Source organism: Sceloporus undulatus, chromosome 5 (genome assembly GCF_019175285.1).
Source record: "Sceloporus undulatus isolate JIND9_A2432 ecotype Alabama chromosome 5, SceUnd_v1.1, whole genome shotgun sequence".
NCBI classification, from domain to species: domain Eukaryota; kingdom Metazoa; phylum Chordata; class Lepidosauria; order Squamata; family Phrynosomatidae; genus Sceloporus; species Sceloporus undulatus.
The window spans coordinates 34,331,372-34,353,650 of NC_056526.1; the positions used below are offsets into that span (position 1 = coordinate 34,331,372).

The 22,279-nt window shown below is 41.5% G+C and overlaps 1 protein-coding gene across 2 annotated transcripts in view; it reads right to left on the reverse strand.

Annotated features, from left to right (window-relative positions):
* MFNG (MFNG O-fucosylpeptide 3-beta-N-acetylglucosaminyltransferase) overlaps positions 1–22,279 on the reverse strand; it is a 39,284-nt gene that overhangs the window by 4,878 nt on the left and 12,127 nt on the right. For both annotated transcript variants that reach the window (XM_042470852.1, XM_042470851.1), the window contains 3 exons: positions 19,738–19,840; positions 18,499–18,652; positions 17,735–17,820 (listed from right to left, as the gene is read on the reverse strand). In XM_042470852.1, the coding sequence (XP_042326786.1) occupies positions 17,735–17,820; positions 18,499–18,652; positions 19,738–19,840 (343 nt within the window). The remainder of the gene's footprint in view (positions 1–17,734; positions 17,821–18,498; positions 18,653–19,737; positions 19,841–22,279) is intronic.

Genomic DNA, 22,279 nt, shown 5'->3' on the forward strand with positions numbered 1-22,279 from the left:
CTAGGGGCAGCCATTAGGAAGGGCCCCACAACTATGCTCCGATGGCAAGAGTGAGAGAAGAGCCCGCCTGATCACCTCAGAGCCGGGCCAGCTCATATTGGGAATACCGCTTGCCAGATAGCGAACCTTAGCCATATACGACTTTATAGGTCATAACCAGCATTTGGAATTGTGTCCAGAGACAAAGTGGCAGCCAGTGAACTGTACCAACAGAGGCGTAGTTTGCTTTCTGTAACCTGACCCAGTTAACAGTCTGACGCAACTTTAGATCAGCTGAAACTTCTGAACACTCTCGAAAGCAGACTCAATAAAACACATTACAGTAGTCCAAATGGGATGTAACTAAGGCATGTACCACTGGGGCCGGGTCTGATGTCTCAAGAACAGGCACAGTTGTGACACCTGGGCCTGCCGAAACCTGGGACTCCAGTTCAAAAACAAGTCCAGGAGTACATCAAAACTGCAACCTGCATCTTCAAGGGAAGTGTAAGCCCATCTAACACAGGCTGAATCCCTATTCTCTGAGCAGTCTTATGATTGGCCAAGAAACACTTTGCCTTGTCTGGATTAAGTATAATTTGCTGATTTCTGATGACAGACTATGGTTTGAACCAAGACACTCCTGGGGTTGAGGTAGAAAGGAGTAGTAGAGTTGGGTGTGTCCACAATTGATGGCACTGCACCCAAAACTCTGGATGACCTCTCCCAGTGGTTTCAGGTACTGTATATATTAACCAGCATGAGGAGTGGTGTGGGTGGTGGACCTTGACAGACCTTACAGTCAAATTGCCAGAGCATCAAAGAGAAGTCTTCCAGCACCACCTCTGGTTCAATCCTCCAGGAAGGAATGGAACCATTGTAAAACATTTAAAAATGATAAAAAGTAGTTAAAAGACAAACAATTAAAATAACTAAAATCATACACATCCTCTGGAAATGCCTTGCTTAAAAATCTCAGTTCTGTAAAGCCTATTTGAAATAAAATATCTTTGACAGCCCAGAAGGTCTATAAGGAGGGGGTTATTCTAACCTGCCTATGAAGAGTGTCCTTACCTGGGGACAGCACACAAAAAACCCTTGTCTTGCATCACATAATTGTACCTGTGAAGATGGTGGAAAGCCGGGAAAAAGTCATACTACTTTACAGTATTTGGTTGCTCTTATAAATTGATTGAAATTTATTTATATACCGCCGTTCCTATGATCAGGCGGTTTACAAACACAATGAAAATACATAAGTACAGATTACAGATTCTCCCCCCGGAGAAACGCCGCTCCGGCGGCAAGGAAGAGTCTCTCTGGCCGCTCCTGCCCAGGTGGAAAGCGGGCAGGCGGGGTTAGGGAGGGAGGAGCCCTTTCTTCAGGCTGGCCCCTGATGGTACTGGGCCGGCCTCCTCCTCCCCCTCAGAGGCCGAACGATGACAGTAGGGAGGAGGGCCTCTTTCTTCAGGCCGGCCCCGATGGTACTGGGCCGGCCTTCTCTCTCCCTCAAGGCCGAACGATGACAGTTAGGGAGGGAGGGGCCTCTTTCTCAGGCCGGCCCCTGAGGTAGGGGCCGGCCTTCTCTCTCCCTCAGAGGCCGAACGATGACAGTTAGGGAGGGAGGGGCCTCTTTCTTCAGGCCGGCCCTGATGGACGGGCCGGCCTCTCTCCCCTCAGAGGCCGAACGATGACAGTTAGGGAGGGAGGGGCCTCTTTCTTCAGGCCGGCCCCTGATGGTACTGGGCCGGCCTTCTCTCTCCTCAGAGGCCGAACGATGACAGTTAGGGAGGGAGGGGCCTCTTTCTTCAGGCCGGCCCCTGATGGTACTGGGCCGGCCCTCTCTCCCTCAGAGGCCGAACGATGACAGTTAGGGAGGGAGGGGCCTCTTTCTTCAGCCCGGCCCCTGATGGTACTGGGCCGGCCTTCTCTCTCCTCAGAGGCCGAACGATGACAGTTAGGGAGGGAGGGGCCTCTTCTCAGCCGGCCCCTGATGGTACTGGCCGGCCTTCTCTCTCCCTCAGAGGCCGAACGATAACAGTTAGGGAGGGAGGAGCCTCTTTCTTCAGGCCGGCCCCTGATGGTACTGTGCCAGCCTTCTCTCTCCTCAGAGGCCGAACGATACAGTTGAGAATAAAGGCATTCCTACTGCAATATTTGGATTTTTCCTGCCTCATGGTCAACATGGCTACCTACGCCTTTTAATGCACCAGATGCTGTTCTTTCCGTTTTCTTGCATAAATGAGAAATAAAATACTCCAGAAGCTTCCCTTCCATTTTGAAGTGTTAAAAACTGAATAACAAAGTCATTAATTTTCACATTAAACAGGAAGTAGGCCAGGAGAGGAACTGCCGTTGAGGAACTATTAGCAATTTGTCTCCTTTTAGAGAGTATCGATTCAGTAGATGTCTGATGTGTAGGCAAACAGGAGTTCAAAGGGTAAATAATTCTTTCAATTTAATTTGAGGAGCAAAGGATATTGCGTCTAGAGAGGCTCATCCATTGCTGGGCAGGTTCTTTATTTAGGAAACAACAAGGTAGCATATGCATGAATATGTATCTTTATGCAGTTTTTAAATTCTTCCAGACTCGGGGAAGAGGCAGATATGGTTCTCCTTCTCTTTCCTTTCTTCACAGTCCGATGTCTGCCTGCTGTAACAAGAGAGATGCCATGTAGTAGTATAATAGTTTTACCTATGTACTCTGGGTTGCCATATGAATCTCTATTGAGAATGGAAATCTTTGTAAAAGAAATTACAGTGTCCCTCCGGATCACAGGGGGATACATTCTGTCTCCCTCCCCGCCAATCCGAAATTTCACAAGTATTCAAGTCTCATGTCCCCAGTGGCAGCAGGGGACATAGGACTTGACTATTCGTGAAATTCCCTTGCTGCCTGCCTTACTGGCATTTCCCACCCTCCCCTGGCTCTAGAATAGTTGAAATCACCCATAACTACTACATCCTCCTTTTTGAGTGTGTGATCATCTGTTCTAGAAGGCATGATCCAGTTCTTCTGTTTGATTCGGGGTCTGTAGTAGACCCATCAATAACACCCGTTGTTTCCCTCCCTTTCATTTTTATCCAGATGCTCTCCACCTGGCTCCAGGATTGAAACCTGGATCTCTTCACTGGTGTAAATTTCCTGACATATAAGCTATTCCTCTTTTTTTCCTGTTTGGCCTATTTTCTCTTAAAAAGGTTACACCCTTTATTACTACATTCCAATCATGAGATTATCCTACAGGTTTTAGTGATGCCTTTATATCTTATTTGCTTTGTTGTGCTAGGTGTTCAAGTTCATCCTGTTAATTTCCCATGCTCTGTGCTTTAGTGTAGAACATCTAAACCATGAGACCTTACCACACAGGGATTTTCTGAGCGCGAAGTAGGGTCAGTTCGCATTGGTCGATGCGTATTCGCGTTATATTGCAGGTGTTCCACACCTGTGAGCTTAGAAATATGACCAATGCGAATAATGTGATACGCTTTGGCCAATGCGTATTCACGGCTGGGTTCGAACTGAAGGCAGCGGCTCCTCCGTTTTGCGAGTGCGCAAAATTAGTGGATCGGCGGGATTCGATTGATGGCCAGTGCGAAACCTCTGCTGCTTTGGCTGTGTGTACATCCAATCCGCTGGTTTTCCTGAAGCCACTGGGTTACAAATTTCCCAGATGCTGCGCTGGAATTTCCCCCTTCTCCTCTGTTGGACCTTTCCCCTTTCAGGACAACCACCGGGGCTGGGAAGCGATTTTCCACTGACCGACGAATAAAAGCAGAAACCTTGTGTCGGGGGGGAGGTATATGTATAGTATGTATACATATACTTTTGGCTGCTCCACAGTTTTGTGTGTGTGTTGTGTGGTTGTGTATGTATAACCACACACACACACCAAAGAGTGTGTGTAAGCATATACTGCAGCATTACACTTTGCGGCTGTTCCACAGCTTGTGTGTGTATGTTGTGTGGGTGTGTGTGTATGTATATGTAGTGTACACACACCACACACACACACATAAAGATGTGTGTGTAAGCATATACATGCAGCATTACACTTTCGGCTGCTCCACAGTTTGTGGGTGTGTGTGTGTGGGTGTACACACACATATATAAAACACCAAGCAGACAGATGTGTGTACACATAAATACGGCATCACACTTTGGCTGTGGCAAGTGTGTTTTTGTATATATATGTGTGTGTATATATATATATGGTGTGTGTGTGTATATGTGTGTGTGTTGGTGTGTTGTATATATATATATAATAACACTCATACAGACAAATGTGTGTGTACACATAAAAAAAGGCATCTCACTTTTGCTGTACCACTATCTGTGTGGTGTATATATAATATGTGTGTGTGTGTGTGTAATATGTATATATATACACACACACACACACACACATATATATGTATGTATGTATTTATGTGCATACACACACACACACGACAGACGGGTGCATACCCCTCGTAATTGGCTAAAGGCAGCAATTCTCGCGATATTACGTGCTAAACAGTGACCTCATTCTCACCCCTGGAAGTTAAAAATGTTGCCCCCGTTCAGAGCCCCACAGAGCATTGCATAGCTGCTGATGCGCATCGGCCAATAACACTTGATTGGGCTGGTATGGTTATCCATTTGCACTTGCCTCACTTCGCCTGAATACGCATTGGCGATTCGCAAAACTAGATGCAGAAGGCCGCCCAGGTGTGAATGAACGAGACGATGATGATGCGAAAACGAATTGGCAAAGCGTATCAGAAGCGTGGAGTGTGAATGAGTGCTTTAAACGAGGCTGGATGGCCATCTGTCAGGAGCTTGATTGGATTTCCTGCATGGCAGGGTTTTGGACTGGATGGCCCTAGTGGTCTCTTCCAACTCTACGATTCTATGATTCTATGATCTATGTAACGAATACGCATCGGCCAATGCGAATTGCCCTACTCTGTGCCCTGTGTGGTAAGGTCCCATGTGTCCCCCCTACTTGCTGCCTGTGCAGATTTTCTTGCCTCCCACTGTTGGGTCATGCATTGTTTGCCTTGTTCCCTCATGGCAGTTTGAATTTCTCCAGCCTTTGCCCTCCAAAATACTTTCTTCCACCCCCACATAACTCAGTTTAAAGCCCTCCTATCAAATTTTTGAACTACTGTATTGGCAAAAATGTTTCTAACAACTGGTGTGAGATGCAACCCAATTCTTGCCAGAAGTCCACCCCAGGGAATGGCAGCCCATGATCCAAGAACCAAAATCAGTTTTGGTGGCACCATCTGCAGAGCCAGTTATTCATATCTGATTCCTCTCCCTTCCTGGACCATGCTCTTCAACTTACCATACCTTATGCTTGTGAGGGTTGCTGGGCATTGTAGTTCAGCAACCTGTGGAGGGCTGCACAGGGTTGCCAGAATGGAAACTGGAGATGGTTTCTGCAGCTTTAATGATGCTGCAGAAATGAATTCCAACAGGTGTTCCTTGTTACCTGTTGCATAGCAAAGAACACTTGCTAAAATTTTCTCTTCTGCACCACCATTGGACTTTATGTTTTGAGCTATCATCTACTGGATATAAAGCTATTCTTTTATTAAAGGTACAGTTGTACCACACTTGCCTGAGTAAGTTTGTTGTGCATGTGGGAGAGAACATAAGGGGAGGAGTCTGTTGCCTTGCAAGATGGAGCCTGCTATGCCTGTCCCGCCCACAATCGCATTGGTCAATACGTATTCTGAGCTCACAGGTGTGGAACACCAATGCAATATAACGCGAATACGCATCGACCAATGCGAACTGACCCTACTTCCACGCTCAGAAAATCCCTGTGTGGTAAGGTCTATGGTCTTAGATGTCTCTACACTAAAGCACAGAGCATGGGAAATAAACAGGATGAACTTGAACACCTAGCACAACAAAGCAAATAAGATATAAAAGGCATCACTAAAACCTGGTAGGATAAATCTCATGATTGGAATGTAGTAATAAAGGGGTATAACTTTTTTAAGAGAAATAGGCCAAACAGGAAAAAAAGAGGAATAGCATTATACGTCAGGGAAATTTACACCAGTGAAGAGATCCAGGATTTCAATCCTGGAAGCCAGGTGGAGAGCATCTGGATAAAAATGAAGGGGGGGGGAACAACAGGGATGTTATTGATGGGGTCTACTACAGACCCCCAAATCAAACAGAGGAACTGGATCATGCCTTTCTAGAACAGATGATCACACACTCAGAAAGGAGAGGTAGTAGTTATGGGTGACTTCAACTATTCTAGAGCCAGGGGGAGGGTGGGAAATGCCAGTAAGTCAGGCAGCAAGGGAATTTCACGAATAGTCAAGTCCTATTGTCCCTAGTGCTGCCACTGGGGACAATGAGACTTGAATACTCGTGAAATTTCGGATTGGCAGGGGGAGGGAGACAGAATGTATCCCCCTGTGAATCCGGAGGGACTACTGTAATTTCTTTTACAAAGATTTCCATTCTCAATAGAGATTCATATGGCAACCCAGAGTACATAGGTAAAACTATTACTACTACTACTACTACTACTACATGGCATCTCTCTTGTTACAGCAGGCAGACATCAGGACTGTGAAGAAAGGAAAGAGAAGGAGAAACCATATCTGCCTCTTCCCCGACTGTCTGGAAGAATTTAAAACTGCATAAAGATACATATTCATGTTGCATATGCTACCTTTGTTGTTTCTCTAAATGTAAAGAACCTGCATCCAGTCAATGGCTGAGCCTCTCTAGACGCAAATATCCTTTGCTCCTCAAATATAAATTGAAAGAATTTATTTTACTCCCTTTGAACTCCTGTTTGCCTACACATCAGACATCTACTGAATCGATACTCTCTAAAAAGGAAACAAATGTGCTAATAAGTTCCTCAACAGGCAGACTCCTCTTCCTGGCCTACTTCCTGTTTAATGTGAAAATTAATGACTTTGTTATTCAGTTTTTAACACTTCAAAATGAGAAGGGAAGCTTCTGGAGTATTTTATTTCTCATTTATGCAAGAAAACCAGGGGAAGAACAGCACCTGGGTGCATTAAAAAGGCGTAGGTAGCCATGTTAGACCATGAGGCAGGAAAATCCAAATATTGCAGTAGGAATGCCTTTATAAGAGCAACCAAAATACTGTAAAGTAGTATGACCTTTTTCTCAGGCTTTCCACCATCTTCACAGGTACAATTATGGGGATGCAAGACAAGGGTTTTTGTGCTGATGCCCCAGGTAATAGGACACTCTTCATAGGCAGGTAAGAATAACCCCCTCCTTATAGACCTTCTGTGGGCTGTCAAAGATATTTTATTTCAAATAGGCTTTACAGAACTGAAGATTTTTAAAGCAAGGCATTTCCAGAGGATGTGTATGATTTTAGTTATTTTAATTGTACTTGTCTTTTAAACTACTTTTTATCATTTATTAAATGTTTTACAATGGTTCCATTCCTTCCTGGAGGACTGAACCCAAAAGGTGGTGCTGGAAGACTTCTCTTTGATGCTCTGGCAATTTGGCTGTAAGGTCTGTCAAGGTCCACCACCACCAACACCACCTCCATCATGCTGGTTAATATATACATGAAACCACTGGGAGAGGTCATCCAGAGTTTTGGGGTGCAGTGCCATCAATATGTGGACAACACCCAACTCTACTACTCCTTTCTACCTCAACCCCAGGAGGTGTCTTGGTTCTAAACCATATGTCTGTCATCAGAAATCAGCAAATTCATACTTAATCCAGACAAGGCAAAGTGTTCTTGGCCAACCATAAGGCTGCTCAGAGAATAGGGATTCAGCCTGTGTTAGATGGGCTTACACTTCCCTTGAAGATGCAGGTTTGCAGTTTTGATGTACTCCTGGACTGTGTTTTGAACCTGGAGTCCCAGGTTTCGGCAGTGACCAGAGGTGTCACAACTGTGCCTGTTCCTTGAGACATCAGACCCGGCCCCAGTGGTACATGCCTTAGTTACATCCCATTTGGACTACTGTAATGTGTTTTACTTGAGTCTGCTTTCGAAGAGTGTTCAGAAGTTTCAGCTGATCTAAAGTTGCAGTCAGACTGTTAACTGGGTCAGGTTACAGAAACCAAACTACGCCCCTGTTGATACAGCTTCACTGGCTGCCACTTTGTCTCTGGACACAATTCAAAATGCTGGTTATGACCTATAAAGTCGTATATGGCTAAGGTTCAGGCTATCTGGCAAGCGGTATCTCCCAATATGAGCTGGCCCAGGCTCTGAGGTGATCAGGCGAGGCCCTTCTCTCACTCTTGCCATCGGAGGCATAGTTTGTGGGGCCCTTCCTAATGGCTGCCCCTAGACTCTACAACTCTCTTCTCAATGGCCCCCTCTCTGTTGTCCTTCTGCTGGCAGTATGAGACCTTCCTGTTCAGACAGGCATTTAAAACAGAAATTTTAAAGAACATCCGGGGGCATTACATTATTTTAAAGGTTATGTTTTTAAGTGCTTTTATCTTTTGTATTCTATTTTCAAATAAATGATCCATTTTAATATTGTAGTAATTTAATACCTTTTTAACTGTCATTTTTAAAAATGTTTAATTGTACTGTATTTTTAGACTGTAAGCTGCTTTGAATCCTAATTTTGGGAAGAAAGCAGGGTACAAATAAATATAATAATAATAATAATAATAATGCTGTATTGTTCTAATTGAACTGTTTTTAAGAACTTTTTTTTAAAGTAGCATTGTTTCTTTTTATATGAGGGTGAAATATTTTAACACTGTAAATAGTTTAACTATATTTTAATATACACTTTTTATTTTTTTATTGTATTGTCCTTTCAAATTGTGAGTCACTTTGAGTCCCCATTTTTGGGGGAAGTAGGATGCAGATGATGATGATGATGATTTTGACATCATCTTTCTTCCAATAAGTTCAAAGTGAAATATGTGTTTCTCATCCCCATATACATCCCATAAAGCAGGTTAGACTGAGAGAGAGTGACAGGCCTAAGATCACCCCTGGAGCTTCATGTCTACATGGGATTTAAACCCAGGACTAAATTGAATTGCTACTCCCAGTTAGAATAGGCCCAATGCATCAATAGGATTAGCATGAAATAGGTGTACTTTAGTTGGGGCTAGTGATGGGGTTTAGGCTCGGGTTTTGAGAGCCAGCACAGTGTAGTAGTCTGAGCATTGGACTATGGCTCTGGAAGCCAGGGTTTGAATCTCCACTCAACCATGGAAACCCACTAGTTGACCTTGAGCATGTCACACTCTCTAAGTTTCAGAGGAAGGCCATAGCAAAAACCCCTCTGAACCAATCTTGCCAAAAAATTCCAATGACAAGTTTGCATTAGAGATTCCATAACAACTTCAAGGCACACAACAATAACAACTCCCCAGTCCTAGTCTAACACTCCACAGTTACTTTAGGATATAGATATGTTCCTAATCATGGGCACACATACGCACAGAAACACAGGTACACTCATAAGTGCTGGCACAAAATTTTCTTGGGTGCAAGATGATTTTAGGAGGGAATTTTAATGGTGTTCAAGTAGCTGAGGTCAGATGGCCTCCCTCTGGCCAGTGTGTTTCCAGAAGCTTTTATGAAAATGTAGAGCTTTTAAAACTTATTTTTAACATTCATGAGATATTGTTATCCATTGATGTCAGTCCGCAGTTTTTCTTCTTCTCTGCATGACTCATATTCATGTATTGACTTTTCCCCTCTCTGTGCCAGGTTTTTTAGCAGAAATAACAGATGTTAAGATAGTGCCTCAGGTTTATGTAGATTTGCGTTTCAGTTGCAATATATTGGAATGCTGTGAAATAGCCAAGGTACCACTCATTTTCAGCCTCAAAGATTGACAGAGCAATCCTGCATATGTCAACTCAAAAGAATGCCCCGCTGAGTTGCTCTGAAGCAAACCTGTATAGCATTGTCTCTTAAATGCACTGCTGATGTATTGTTGAAGAGTATTACCAAAGAAAAATTTCAGCAGTACCTCAGACTCAAATACATACCGGGGATAAATCAAATTGTTACATTGGATGCAGGGGAAACAGTGGTGACAGAACAGTTTATTCAATTTATAGTTCTGTATTAAATCCATGGCATAGTGGTTTGAATGCTGGACTATGACTCTGGAGATCATGGTTCGATTCCTACCTCAGCTATGAAACCCACTGGGGAAACCTGGGCAAGTCACATGCTCTCAGCCTCAGGAGAAGGCAATGGCAAGCCACCTCTGAACAAATCGTGCCAAAGAAATCCCATGACAGGTTCACCTTAAGGTTGCCATAAGTTGGAAATGACTTGAAGGCACACAACAACAATAAATTAAATCTTAAACATATCAAACATCTATATTAAATATATTAAAAGTAAACTTCTTTATATACAAATATATTAAATATTAATTAATTTAAAACAGAACAAATCCTGAAATAATAGTTTCCAGGGGAGAGGCAATAATTAAATTATTATAGTTTTACAGTCTACAAGGTATTACAGACTAGAGTTTTGGACCATTTATGATTCAAATTCTATCCAAGAAATTAGCAATCAGTGAGATATTGTCAATAATGTGATAAATTTCAAGGAGTGTCACTTCTTGTAATTGTGTTGTAATCCTATATGTGGTGATGTCATTCAGATGTTTTGTCAGTCCATTTGGAATTGCTCCCAATGGAGCACCTATCACAACAGGAACCATCATTATTTTCTTTTCTCAAAGGAACTGAATTTCAGTTTGTTAAATATCAATTTTTAAAAAATCGCAATAGGACATCATTTTTAAGTGCATAAATAAATCCTTTTAAAGTACTTAAGAGAACCCTAGAATATAATAAGACTTTACTCATGCCAGTGCAAAGATTCTAGAGGACCTAATCTGCACTGCAGAAATAATGCAGTTTGACACTGCTTTAATTGTTATGGCTCCATCCTATGGAATCCTGGAATTTGTTGTTAGCTGTGGAACCAAAACACTCTTACAAATTCTAGACCTCCATAGCATTCAGCCATGGCACTTACACACTATATTATTTTTGCAATGCAGATTTAGCTGAAGAACTAGCCTAAAAGGTACTTTTCAATGCTCTGAATATACTATGAGGAAAGTCATGAAGTTCTAGAAAGAGAGGGCTTTTTCACCATGGTCGTCACATGGGAGTAAGGAACTGTACTTGCTGGCCATTCCCTTTCTATGCCCTCCTACATGCCATCCAGTGTGGGGGAGCAGAATGTCTATAGAAGGCGGCCTGCTGAAACTTAAATGTTGATGCCTTCAAATCATAAAAAGCAGGGCTAAAGAGAATTTGAGAATTTGCTCAGAAACAAAGAAAATGGGGGGAGGGGGAGGAGGAGGAAACTATAATTTAGAAAAACCAGTTGCTCTTGTGGTTGAAGCACTCAACTCATAAAAAACCTGGAGCTTTCTTGATGGCTTCTATCATTCCATCATCCCCAGAAAGCAAGACCAGTGATCAGAGATAATGGAGACTGTTTTCTAAAGCAAAACTAGAGGATGCATTTTGTGTTGAGGGGGTCTACAGATCCAGTATACCTGAACTGCACCATGTTGGACAAAGTTGGTGTGAAATGCCTGAAGAGTTTTGATTTTTGTAGTTATCTGGATAAAAAAAATTCAAGCAAAATACTATATTCCTAAAAGTAGAAGAAAACTAGGATCATTATTTATGGGGGAAGAAGAGGTTAGAGAAAACTGTTATTGAGCTTAAAAATATAATAAATCTTCCTGATTGGTTGGACTGTATACTGATCTTTTAAAATTATTTTTTTAATCTTTTATGAGTTCTTTCAGACAGCCAAAACAAATCACGTTATGATTAAAGAGAAAGTACCATTCTTGGGAAGAATCAGTCTCTAAAAACATATGGAAATATTACCCGAATTTACATCCCCGCACCCTCAATGTTTTAGATTACATCTTTTGTTGCTGTTTTGCCATCATCTTCTTCTGCTATTACTAATTGTACTTCTTTATTTATATCCCACCTTTCCCCCAAGATTGAGACTCAAGGCAAGTGACAATTCAAAACAAGTACAATATAGCTAAAAATAGTCAAAAGTCAATATTAAAATAAAATTAACCTTCCTTGGCCATAGGACATGCTGGTTGGGGGCAATGGGAACTGCAGCCTAAAACACAAGGAGAGCATATCTGGTGAGCATCAGATTGAGAAGACTGCCTCTTGCAATGGCTTCTAATAATGTTCAGAATTGTTGAGATATACAATATGACAAAGTCCAATGAAGAAATGAAAAATCTCCTTTATCAGATGTTCAGTATAATCTTACACATGTTTATACTGCAGGAAGACCTACAGTTTTCAGTGAGGACTACTCCTAAAAATGTTTGTTTAGTATTGTTACCCAAAAGGCAAAGGTCCTGAGAGACCACCACATATAAGGATCTACTTATATGGTCAACCGGCTTTCTCTGCCCTAGGGCTTCTTCTAGGCTCCAAGCCTTGTGACAGACCCTTTAATAGTAGGTTCATATCAAATGAAGGGGCCCTGCGTGGATGGTTGTTCTTTGTGGTAACAGTATTGTAATCCTTGGGGGAGAAATAAGCACCATTTTGGGACACTATCCCATGGGGTTAAAAGAGTGGCTTACCTTTCCCAGGTTCTGTGCTAATTCGGGAGGCAGCTGGTTCCTATCACATATAAATCACCACCGAATCGCCGCCTGGGTCTCTCCCAGATCCAGTCTGGATCATCTAAGCCACTGCAGTGGCCATTTTTAGAAATCAGAAGCTTCCATTTTTGAAAAGGGGCCATGGAAGCGGCTTAACTGACCCAGGCTGCATTTAGGCAGTGATTCAGTGGTGATTTAAGTGTGATAGGAACCAGCTGCATTCTGAATTAGCACTGAATTTGGGAAAGGTAAGCCACTCTTTTAACCCCAGGTGATAGGGTCCTTAGTCTGTACTGGAATTCTATTTATAGCAATGTAATATTGGTGAGATACCAGGTTGTTGTTTTTTGAGAGCCAGCATGGTGGAATGGTTTCAGCGTTGGACTAAGACTCTAGAGACCAGATTCTGAATTCCCACTTGGCCATGGAAACCCACTGGGAAAGTCCCACTCTCTCAGATTCAAAGGAAGCCACTGAAAAAAACCTCTGAACAAATCTGGCCAGGAAAACCCCATGATAGGTTCAGTTTAAAATCACCATAAGCCAGAAATGACATGAAGGTATGCAACAACAATAACCGTTGTTTAAATCTTTTTCTATTATTACATTTATTTTTATAAAAATATTATTACATTATTACATTTATTTTTAAATATATATATAAAGAATAATTGATCTTGTCACTCACTGTAAAAAAATAGGATCTAGCTAAGCAGTTTGTTTTCAAGACCTATTGTTGTTATATAAAAGGTAGTAAATATTAAAAAATATTTAAAAAAATAGGTTTTCTCCTTTGTTGGATTCAGGAACTTTGACCGAGCTCTTGAAATAGCCCTGGGTCTCCAGATATTTGTGTCTATATGTGCCTTCAAGTTTCCTGTCAACTTATGGTGATCCAATGAATTTAATAAGGTTTTATTTAGGCAATGACTGCTCAGCTGTGGAATTAAGGCTCCATTTTATACACTAGTACATCTCATACGCCCTTACTTGTGAGTACAGTAGGAATTCATACAAGTATCTTGTTAATCTAGCAGAAAAACCTGCAGTTTATGTTTTGATAATTTACAATAAACCTCACTACAAGATCCAATTAAACTGAAATACACCATTAATAAAGGCAAGCTAAGTTTCTCCTCATCTTGTCTTTTCTGTTCTTTGCAATAGATTTCGAGTCAATGGCGGGATACAGACCGCCCCTTTGGGGCGGCCTGCACCCGCCCCTTTCCCCAACGGATTGGGGCTTCAGCTGCCACAGTGGCAGCCCTGCAGGCTCCGATCCGCCGCTTTTCTTGGCCTCAGGGAAGCGGCAAAATGCACTTCCCCACGGCCTGGAAAGGGGTGTCCTTGGGGCTTCATGCAGCAGCGGGGAAAGGGAGAAAGGGGCCACTCAACCCCTTTCTCTCTGTTTAAAGGCCGCGCCAGCGATATGCATGGCGGAAAGAGCTCCAAAACAGAGCTCCTTCTGGCACCACTGAAAGGGCACCACAAGCACCCTGCAGCGGTACCAGGACGTCACATCCATAAACCATGTAGACAAGGCGCCGCCATTACAACACCGCAGTTATGTGCTAGGGTTGCAGGGCATCTGGAAAGGATGCCCCGAGGCAACCCTAGCACGTATCCAGGCTGGCGCTTTGCTTCAGTCTGGATACCACCAATGTTAGCCTAAAGTGACAAGCCAAAGCTTTTTTATTAGATGGTTTATATTTAAGAATCACATATATAAAATAAATCTCTGTCCTGATCCATTGCTTGGACACAATTTTTTTAAACAAAAATCAGAATCCTAACATAAAATGTGAAGAAAGAAATTATGTATCTGAAAAACTTGTAGCATCAAATGCCAGAAAATATATAATACTGGAGTGGTTCTTTGAATAGGGTGAAGGCAGTTATGTCCAAGCTGTTAAGGAAATTCAGAACAAGTTTCTGTTATAGGCTAATATAAATATTTCTTGCTTTGAAAGAATCTGTAAAAAACAGTTGTACTGCCATATATATATATATATATATATATATAATTTATGATGCTTTGGAGGATTTTTTTTTTCATTTATGGTTTCTACAGTTTAGTGATAATTGTAAACCAAACACCTGGCAACAATATATTACTAAATTATATTGGGCTGCAACGAAAAAAAACACAAGTAAAACTGGCATCTTTACAGCGTACAGTAAAGAGCAGGTGATTAGCTATATCAAATCATTTATTTTACTACCTTTCACCAAACTTAGTGGCAGCAAGGGAGCACTGCGTACTGATAAAAGCACAAAACTGGGACACTAGGTTATTTTTTAATAAATCTGCTGAACTATAAAAGATGTATAAACTAAGTCTGCATTAGCATACTTTAAGTATTTGTAAAGAAGACATATGTGTTAGGAGTACAGGGAATTTACTATTAATGGAGTGACATAATTTAATTGTGTGGGGAAATCTTATGTGTAAAGGCTATACATTGTCAAAGCAATGGATCTTTCTATGTGTAATATCTCTGGTGGTTCCTGCCCCCTCCCCTCCCCCAAGTATATTCAAATTAGAATTTTCAGCAGCATCATGATAAACTGATTTGCTTGTGCTGAGCTTACTCATGAATATTAAAAACCTATTCTGGATGTCATTAGTATGTTTAAGGCTGCATTCTCATTCTTATACTCATTTAGCTAGGAATAAGCCCAGTCAAAATCAATGAAATTTACTTCTAAGTAAGCATGCATAGGATCACATTATTCAGTATCCACCAAGCTCTGGAACAGGACAGAGCAATGCTATGGGCTAACCCAGCATTACTGAAGAATACTGGATCAGTAGTGGAAGGAAGGGTTAATCTGTATATTTATAGGGGTTTTTTTATTGGTTGGCTTGCTGTAAAAATAACTATTCAATACAACAGACAATCAAATAAAAATCAAAGAATAAAATGGACTATCAACCAAAATAGAGGAGAGCTAGATAAAAGCTAAAACTATTTAGAAAACAGAAAAGAGTAAACAACTTTATCTTTCTGAATGAAAGATGGCTTGGCAACAGTTTTTCCTAGTAGGCTGGTTCCAAAATTTGGGTACCACTGGATGGCCTTGTTCTAGCTTCTTTTGGTATTTTATTATATTTTTCAAGGTACCAAGAGCCATCATTGTGGCTTGAGTGTTGGACTAGGAATCTGGGAGGCCAAGGTTTCAATCCCCACTAGGCCATGGAAATTCACTGGGTAATTCTGGGCAAGTCAAGCTCTCAGCCTTAGAGAAAGACAAAAGCAAACTTTCTCTGAACAAATCTGGCCAAGAACCTGTTATAGGTTTGCTGTAGGGTTGCCATAACTCAGAAATGACTTGTAGGCACACAGCACAACAACAACCTGGAGCAAGTTGTCTCCAGAAAATCTCAAAGAACAGGGAAGCCAGCAAGCAATTTGTCTCTCAGGGGCCATTCAGACTATGAAAAAAAAACGGTTTTCAAACCTATTCTTGCATGTGAAGTTCATACTCACCCCGAATCTCACACAAGCGAATCCGAGGCTTGCACACCCGCTCCATGGTAAATGGCCCCTAGCGCAGTGTTTTTGAAATCTGCGCAAATACCATTTCTTTTGGAAAACCCCGGGTTCTGGGAATGAGAACTTGACATCGATCATGATCGAGGCAAATTGAGGGAGAGATTTTAGGTCAAAGGGTGGGCAAAGGGCAAGGCATTTCCTCCCCTCATCGGAGGGGAGGGGGAGGAGGAAAGAGCCCTGGGAAGAAGGGAGCAAGGGAAGGCATTCTTTACCGAAGGAGCCTCTTTTCCCTGCATCCCCTACCCACAGCCCTCTGTCTCTGGGCATTCCTTCCCTTGCAGGAGGAAAAAGTTCAGGTCACGAACGGAGCTCACATCAGGCAACCCCCCCCCCCTTTTCAAATTTAAACAATTTTTTTTTGAGCAAATATGTGCATTGTTTGTGTTCCAGAGGCAGATAGAGCCAGGCTTGCAGTTTATATCCTTGGATCTCCTCGCTTACAGCAGAGGGGGAAGCTACAAATGTTGCAAAAGACCTCACTTACAATCAATGTTACATTTTTAACAAATTTTTTTGAGCAAATATGCGCATGATTTGTCTTCTTGAGCAGATACAGCAAGGGAAGTAAAGGGAAAGCTACAAATGTTGCTTTTAAAAGCATTAAAAAATGCATGACCATTCCAGCCTTTGCCTGGGACAGGGGCAGATCTGACCCAAATGCCCACAGGTTTATAAAAAATTGACCCTGTGCCTGGCTCTTTAAAAAAAGAGAGGAGGGGGAGGACACTTTCCGATGCCCCTGCAAAACGTCACCATGACGATCGCTTGATTGACAGCGGCCACCTCGCCAGCAGACACAGAATGCATTCGATTTAAAATTTGTAGTGGGCACTTGCTAACGGAGCAATTCGGGGGAGGGGCATCCGAATCAGCCCAGTCCCTTCCAGGTCTTTTATGCCAGTATGAATGAGGCCTCAGTTTAACTACCTTTTAATTCTATAGTGGTTCTTATTGATGCACACATTCACACTCACACATGCATGCACACATCTTTAAATGGGTACATTCCACATTTCCCAACCTATTGCCTCCAAATCTGCTATACCAAAGTTTCTATTATTACAATTACCATGCTGGCTGGAGATTATGAAAATTATAACCCTGGAATTTGCATGATTAGGGAAAGCTGCTTTATGAATTTACGGTATTCTTACTTCTATAATGTACACATACAGATGTTCTTCCCTAGATGATGTGGGGGCATAAACATGATTGTTTAGCACATGATCTTTCCCCTTTCATATCTGTTAACTTCAGAGTTGACTGACAGGTTCTTACAATAACATGACCATTGTTTCCCCTCTTGTCTGGAATAATGTGGCACAGTCATCTTTGAACTGGCCCCCAGACTGGTATACTGCTGAAACTTTATCATGTTGGAGAAGAGACTGAGTTAGACTTATCTGTTGGGAAATTCACTCCACAACTGCATAGATATCCAATCACATTGATGGGATTCAGTAAAGCAGTTCATTTTTAGAGAAAGGTATGGAATCATCCCTCAGAGATATTTATATATAATCTCCAGGTGATCAGAGAAGCTCTCTACCATAATCATTGCTTACCTTGCCCAGGGAGCCATCTTGATGGCCAGCTTCCTGCTGATACAGAATCCGGCACCTCCAGTGGCAAACCAAAAATACACTGACTTCTGAAGGGAGGAAAAAAGTAAATTACACTAAGGCTGACTGGAATGTACTGGACCCAAGGGCTTTTGTAGTAGGTTGAACATCAGATTCAATAGAAATTCTCCTTTCTCCTTAATAAAGAAAGTTTGGGACACAACAGAAGTAGATGCGTTTGTGGAAGTATCTGTATCTAAAATACTTTTTGAAAGTAAACTTCCCAATAGTAAAAAGGTATCATTTTTGCCCCCTTTAAGTTTGCTTTATTTTCACGTTATTTCTGTTTTGCAGAAACACGTGTGAAAAACCTCCCACATTTGCAGGTTTTTTTCTGCTTCTAAAAGCCTATTTCTGAGCAGGATTTATCTAGTGTGATAAGGTCATTGGTCCTGTTAAATAGAGGTGCCATAGAGAGATTGAATCAGAGATTTTCTGAATACCTGTAAAGGTATTCTACCATGAGACTATGGTCCTCCTTCCAATATGCTAGAAGAAGAGTGCTATGGAGAGTTAATATTTTTGTTCTATGTTCTGGGAACCTATCATTCGCTGCTGAGGTCAGCCTCCTATGAAATCTTCTCTATTTGCAGCAAAACTGGAAATATAATAAACCAGATATTCTTTTTTTTAAAAAAGCACTCCTTATTCCTAGCCAGCCAACCTGCTGCTTAGTTACGACCACCAGTTCAAGTATTAAGACTTACTGTCTGATTGTTAGGCAAGGTTTCTGAGGTGCGAATTGGCCTATTCAAGCTTGGTTTCCCAATATAAACATCTTTGTCTGGAGAATATGAAGACAAGAGCTTCAGCAGAGCTTGTGGATTCAAGTAGTTATCATCATCAAGGTGACAAAACCAACTGAAAAAAATAAATAAGGAAAGACACTCAATTGGTATAGTCAAGTGGAGGATACAATTTCAACTTAATTGTATACTACTGTTGCTCAAGGTTGAATAGTCTTTCAACCACTGTTCATTCCACCAGTTAAATCTAGGCTTCAATTGTCACCTGTTTGCTACAATGGCACTTCAGTTCTCAATGAGGGTCAAACACACCATTTAAGGTCAAACACATCAGAGTATACATCCAATGACAGTTGATAATTCCAATGTCCTTCGGGCAGTGAATCCACTTTGGGTTTTACAGTACTATGAACTATAAAGAAGCTATACAAGATTCTGAACTCTTATCTCCAAAACAGGCTGAGCACCTGGGATAGCTTCTTTCACATTCATACTGCTCCGCTGACATTGGAGCCATCAGCCACTACTGCACTGAGACATATCCAGAGGTTTTTTTTTCTTAACTGCAAATGCTGAAGAAGGGATGAGATCCATTTTGGAAATATCATTTGTAGAGAGGGAAGGTTTATGTAATCACATAGACCAGTTCAGGATTATTAAAATCTAAATCATCCCCCACCTCTATAAATAATAAATATAATGTGCATGGGATTGGAATACCAATTTTAGAGGAAACTAACCTTTCCATTCACAATGTCAGTGCAGCTCCTGGAGCAGACTGATAACCACTCTGAAGCCTACTTTGTCTAGGTCACAGATTGTAGAGGTTTCTCTCTTTTTTTTAATTAAAATTCCCAGTATCCCAGAATCCCTGGCTAACAGAATCATGGCTAACAGAAACTTTTCCAAGCTGTGATCAGGGAAAGTTCACATTCCAAACTGCCTATGTAAATCCTGTTTGCATTTTCTCAGTGACCTCAGTAGATCCTTATTGGCTGTCTCCAAAGACATTCAGCAAAGTCAAACAGCAGGCTGAATAATAATTGCTGGACAATCAGTCCATGAGATGCAAACTATGGAACAAGCATCTATATTTATTGACAACATTCATACTTCATTAAACAGCTCTTTGAATTCCCACTTAATTTGTCTGGAAGTTGCTCCCTAGATGCACTGGCCAACTCAAGTAAGTTTGCTCACCTCAAGCCACTAGCTAAAAATGCATCAAACTCTGCTGCCATTTTGCAAGAAAGTGCTGGATGGCTGTGCTCTGCAGAGCAGTTTGTGAATATCACATGATCTCCTGGGAAGAAAAGGGGAAAAAACTCAGGATAAGTATCGAGAGCTATCCTAATTTGTAAGCCTGGCAGCGGAGGCCAACATAGTCAGAGGCAGCCAGACATGTATATATGATTTTGAGAACAAGGAATCACAGCTTTATTGCTTAGAACTGTATACTATTGACTTGACAGGAGGCACAGACTAGGACTGAGATAGCCTACCTGTCATCCAGAAGGCACAAGGCACTCATGTCATCTCCTGAGGGTCTAGCACAGGGTGACAGTTAAGGAATCCATGTAGGTACATGTGGGTATAGGGGTACTACTATATGGTGTCCCTGCCAGCTGCAACTGAAGCAGGTCCATCTGCCTCTGAACCACCACAGGGAAACTTTGCCACTAGCAAGCTCTTCAGTTATTGATTGGCGACACCACCCTAAATCACCTCAAAATGTCCAGAAGCTTCTGAGGAAGAGATCAAGAGTTCCATGGAAGATGGCAGTTCCCTTCCATGCTGTGCTGCATCACATCAATGGACTCTCCAGGGACCCATTCACACTGCAAAATAATACTGTGATTATTCTATTTTAACTACCATGGCAACATTCAGGTTATAGTTTGATGAGACAGTAGAGCTCTTTGTCTGAAAATTGTAAGGGCCCCTCATTAAAGGATGGGATCATGGCAGTTAAAGTAGAATAGCAGTGCTATAACTGTATAGTGTGAAAGGGCTTTTTTAAAAGAGAGAATATAGTAGAGTACACACAGCTCCTGGAGCAAAGAAGAGGATATGGAGCAAACAACAGTGCCCCTGTTGGAGTACTGCCCTACTGTTTCCAAAGAGTCACCATATTGGAGGAAGGCAGCTGTTGGTTCAGGGAGCAGCTATACACTCAGGTAGTCATGTGTCCTACTTTAGAGAGGCTACTCCTTTATTTGAAGGGCTGTCTGTGTAAATCCAGTGTAAAGATAATGGACCACGCTAAGAAGATAGAAGCAAGGTGTGAAGTTGCTCATCAGCCATGAGCATCTGGTTAGTAGACTGAACAGGCCACATAGGTCACCTAGTCACAATCTTTCCCACTATGGAATGATGTATTTCCACTTAAAGCATAATAATTCTTTTCAGATTTGCAACTGTTTACATAAACTACCATGCACACATGTTATGCAAATCTCTGTCCTGCTTTGTTTCCTTTTTCGATGGAGCATAAGTGCCATCCTAAGTGAAAGCGGCTCAGGGGCACTGAGATAATTCCTTCTCCCTTTCCTTCTGTTTTTGTTACACAACAGACTAGGAAGCACAGAGGGAAGTGGAACAAACACTTCAGAATTGCAGTTCAATCTTTATGCAATGTGCAAAGTTACATTAATTTTTGTTTAAAATTGTGTTGTTATTGGAAGCCCCCAAAAAAACTATTAATAGCAAAAACAGGTGGGGGAGTATTCAGCCAGCAAAGATTTGTTTTTTTAAGAGGCCCAATAATGTCATTTGGGTGGAAGGGAGTTATTTGATGCTGGTCATCATTCTCCTCCCAGGCACGACATATGGGGTACTGATGATGACACTTACCCAATTACTTTATGCACAGTAATTACATTAGCAATGATAGCAGGAGCCAGAAGAAGAATCTAATTTTCTTAGCAACAAGCTACTGAAGTTCTGAGCACTGGAGAAATGAGATATGTCCTCCGCAGAAACATCATCAAGGAGGCGAGTGGACAGAACTGCAGCAACAAATGAGTAAAAGCTAAGCATTCATGACACACATGCTTTTTTTAAAAAAAAATCATTCTCAAGATGTTAGCTGCCATTTAAAAAAAACTTGGTGTGCTACTTAACAGCCCACAGATGGGAGCTGTATTTTTCAAACCCAAGTTCTTTAAATCATGCAAATTTCCTTCTTATTGGGGGGTAGCACTGTCCATTAATTCAAAGCATCTGGAGAACTGTACAAGCTGTGATAAATGATACTACTGATTATTTGACACCTGGGAATCTAAAAATAGTTTTGTTATGTTACCTTAAAGGCTTTGTCAGTGAAACAGATTTGAACTGAGACTGGTGATAAACCATTCTGCAGCCAAGCTAATTGGGGAGAAAGAAAAACCCCTTCCATTTTCAAATAGCTATCCCTTAACAAATCACTTAGGGAGTTTAAGGAAGAATGGAAATATGTGATACCGCTATGGGGAAGCAAATGCAGGAGTCTAGCAACAACAACTTTCCAAGAGTGAGATATTCTACAGAAGATATGAATGGAGATTACTGACTGGACATTATTAAATATTTCAATAGGGCAGATAATGTTATATAAAATTCAAGGACAGGAGGGACAGAAACAGCTCATCTAGCTCAAGTTTGAAAGTATTAGGAATTTGATAGAGAATAGGCCATATTTTGGGTTGTAATTAATCAATAATATTTTAACAGTGTTGTTTTAGGCATAATTTAGATTCAA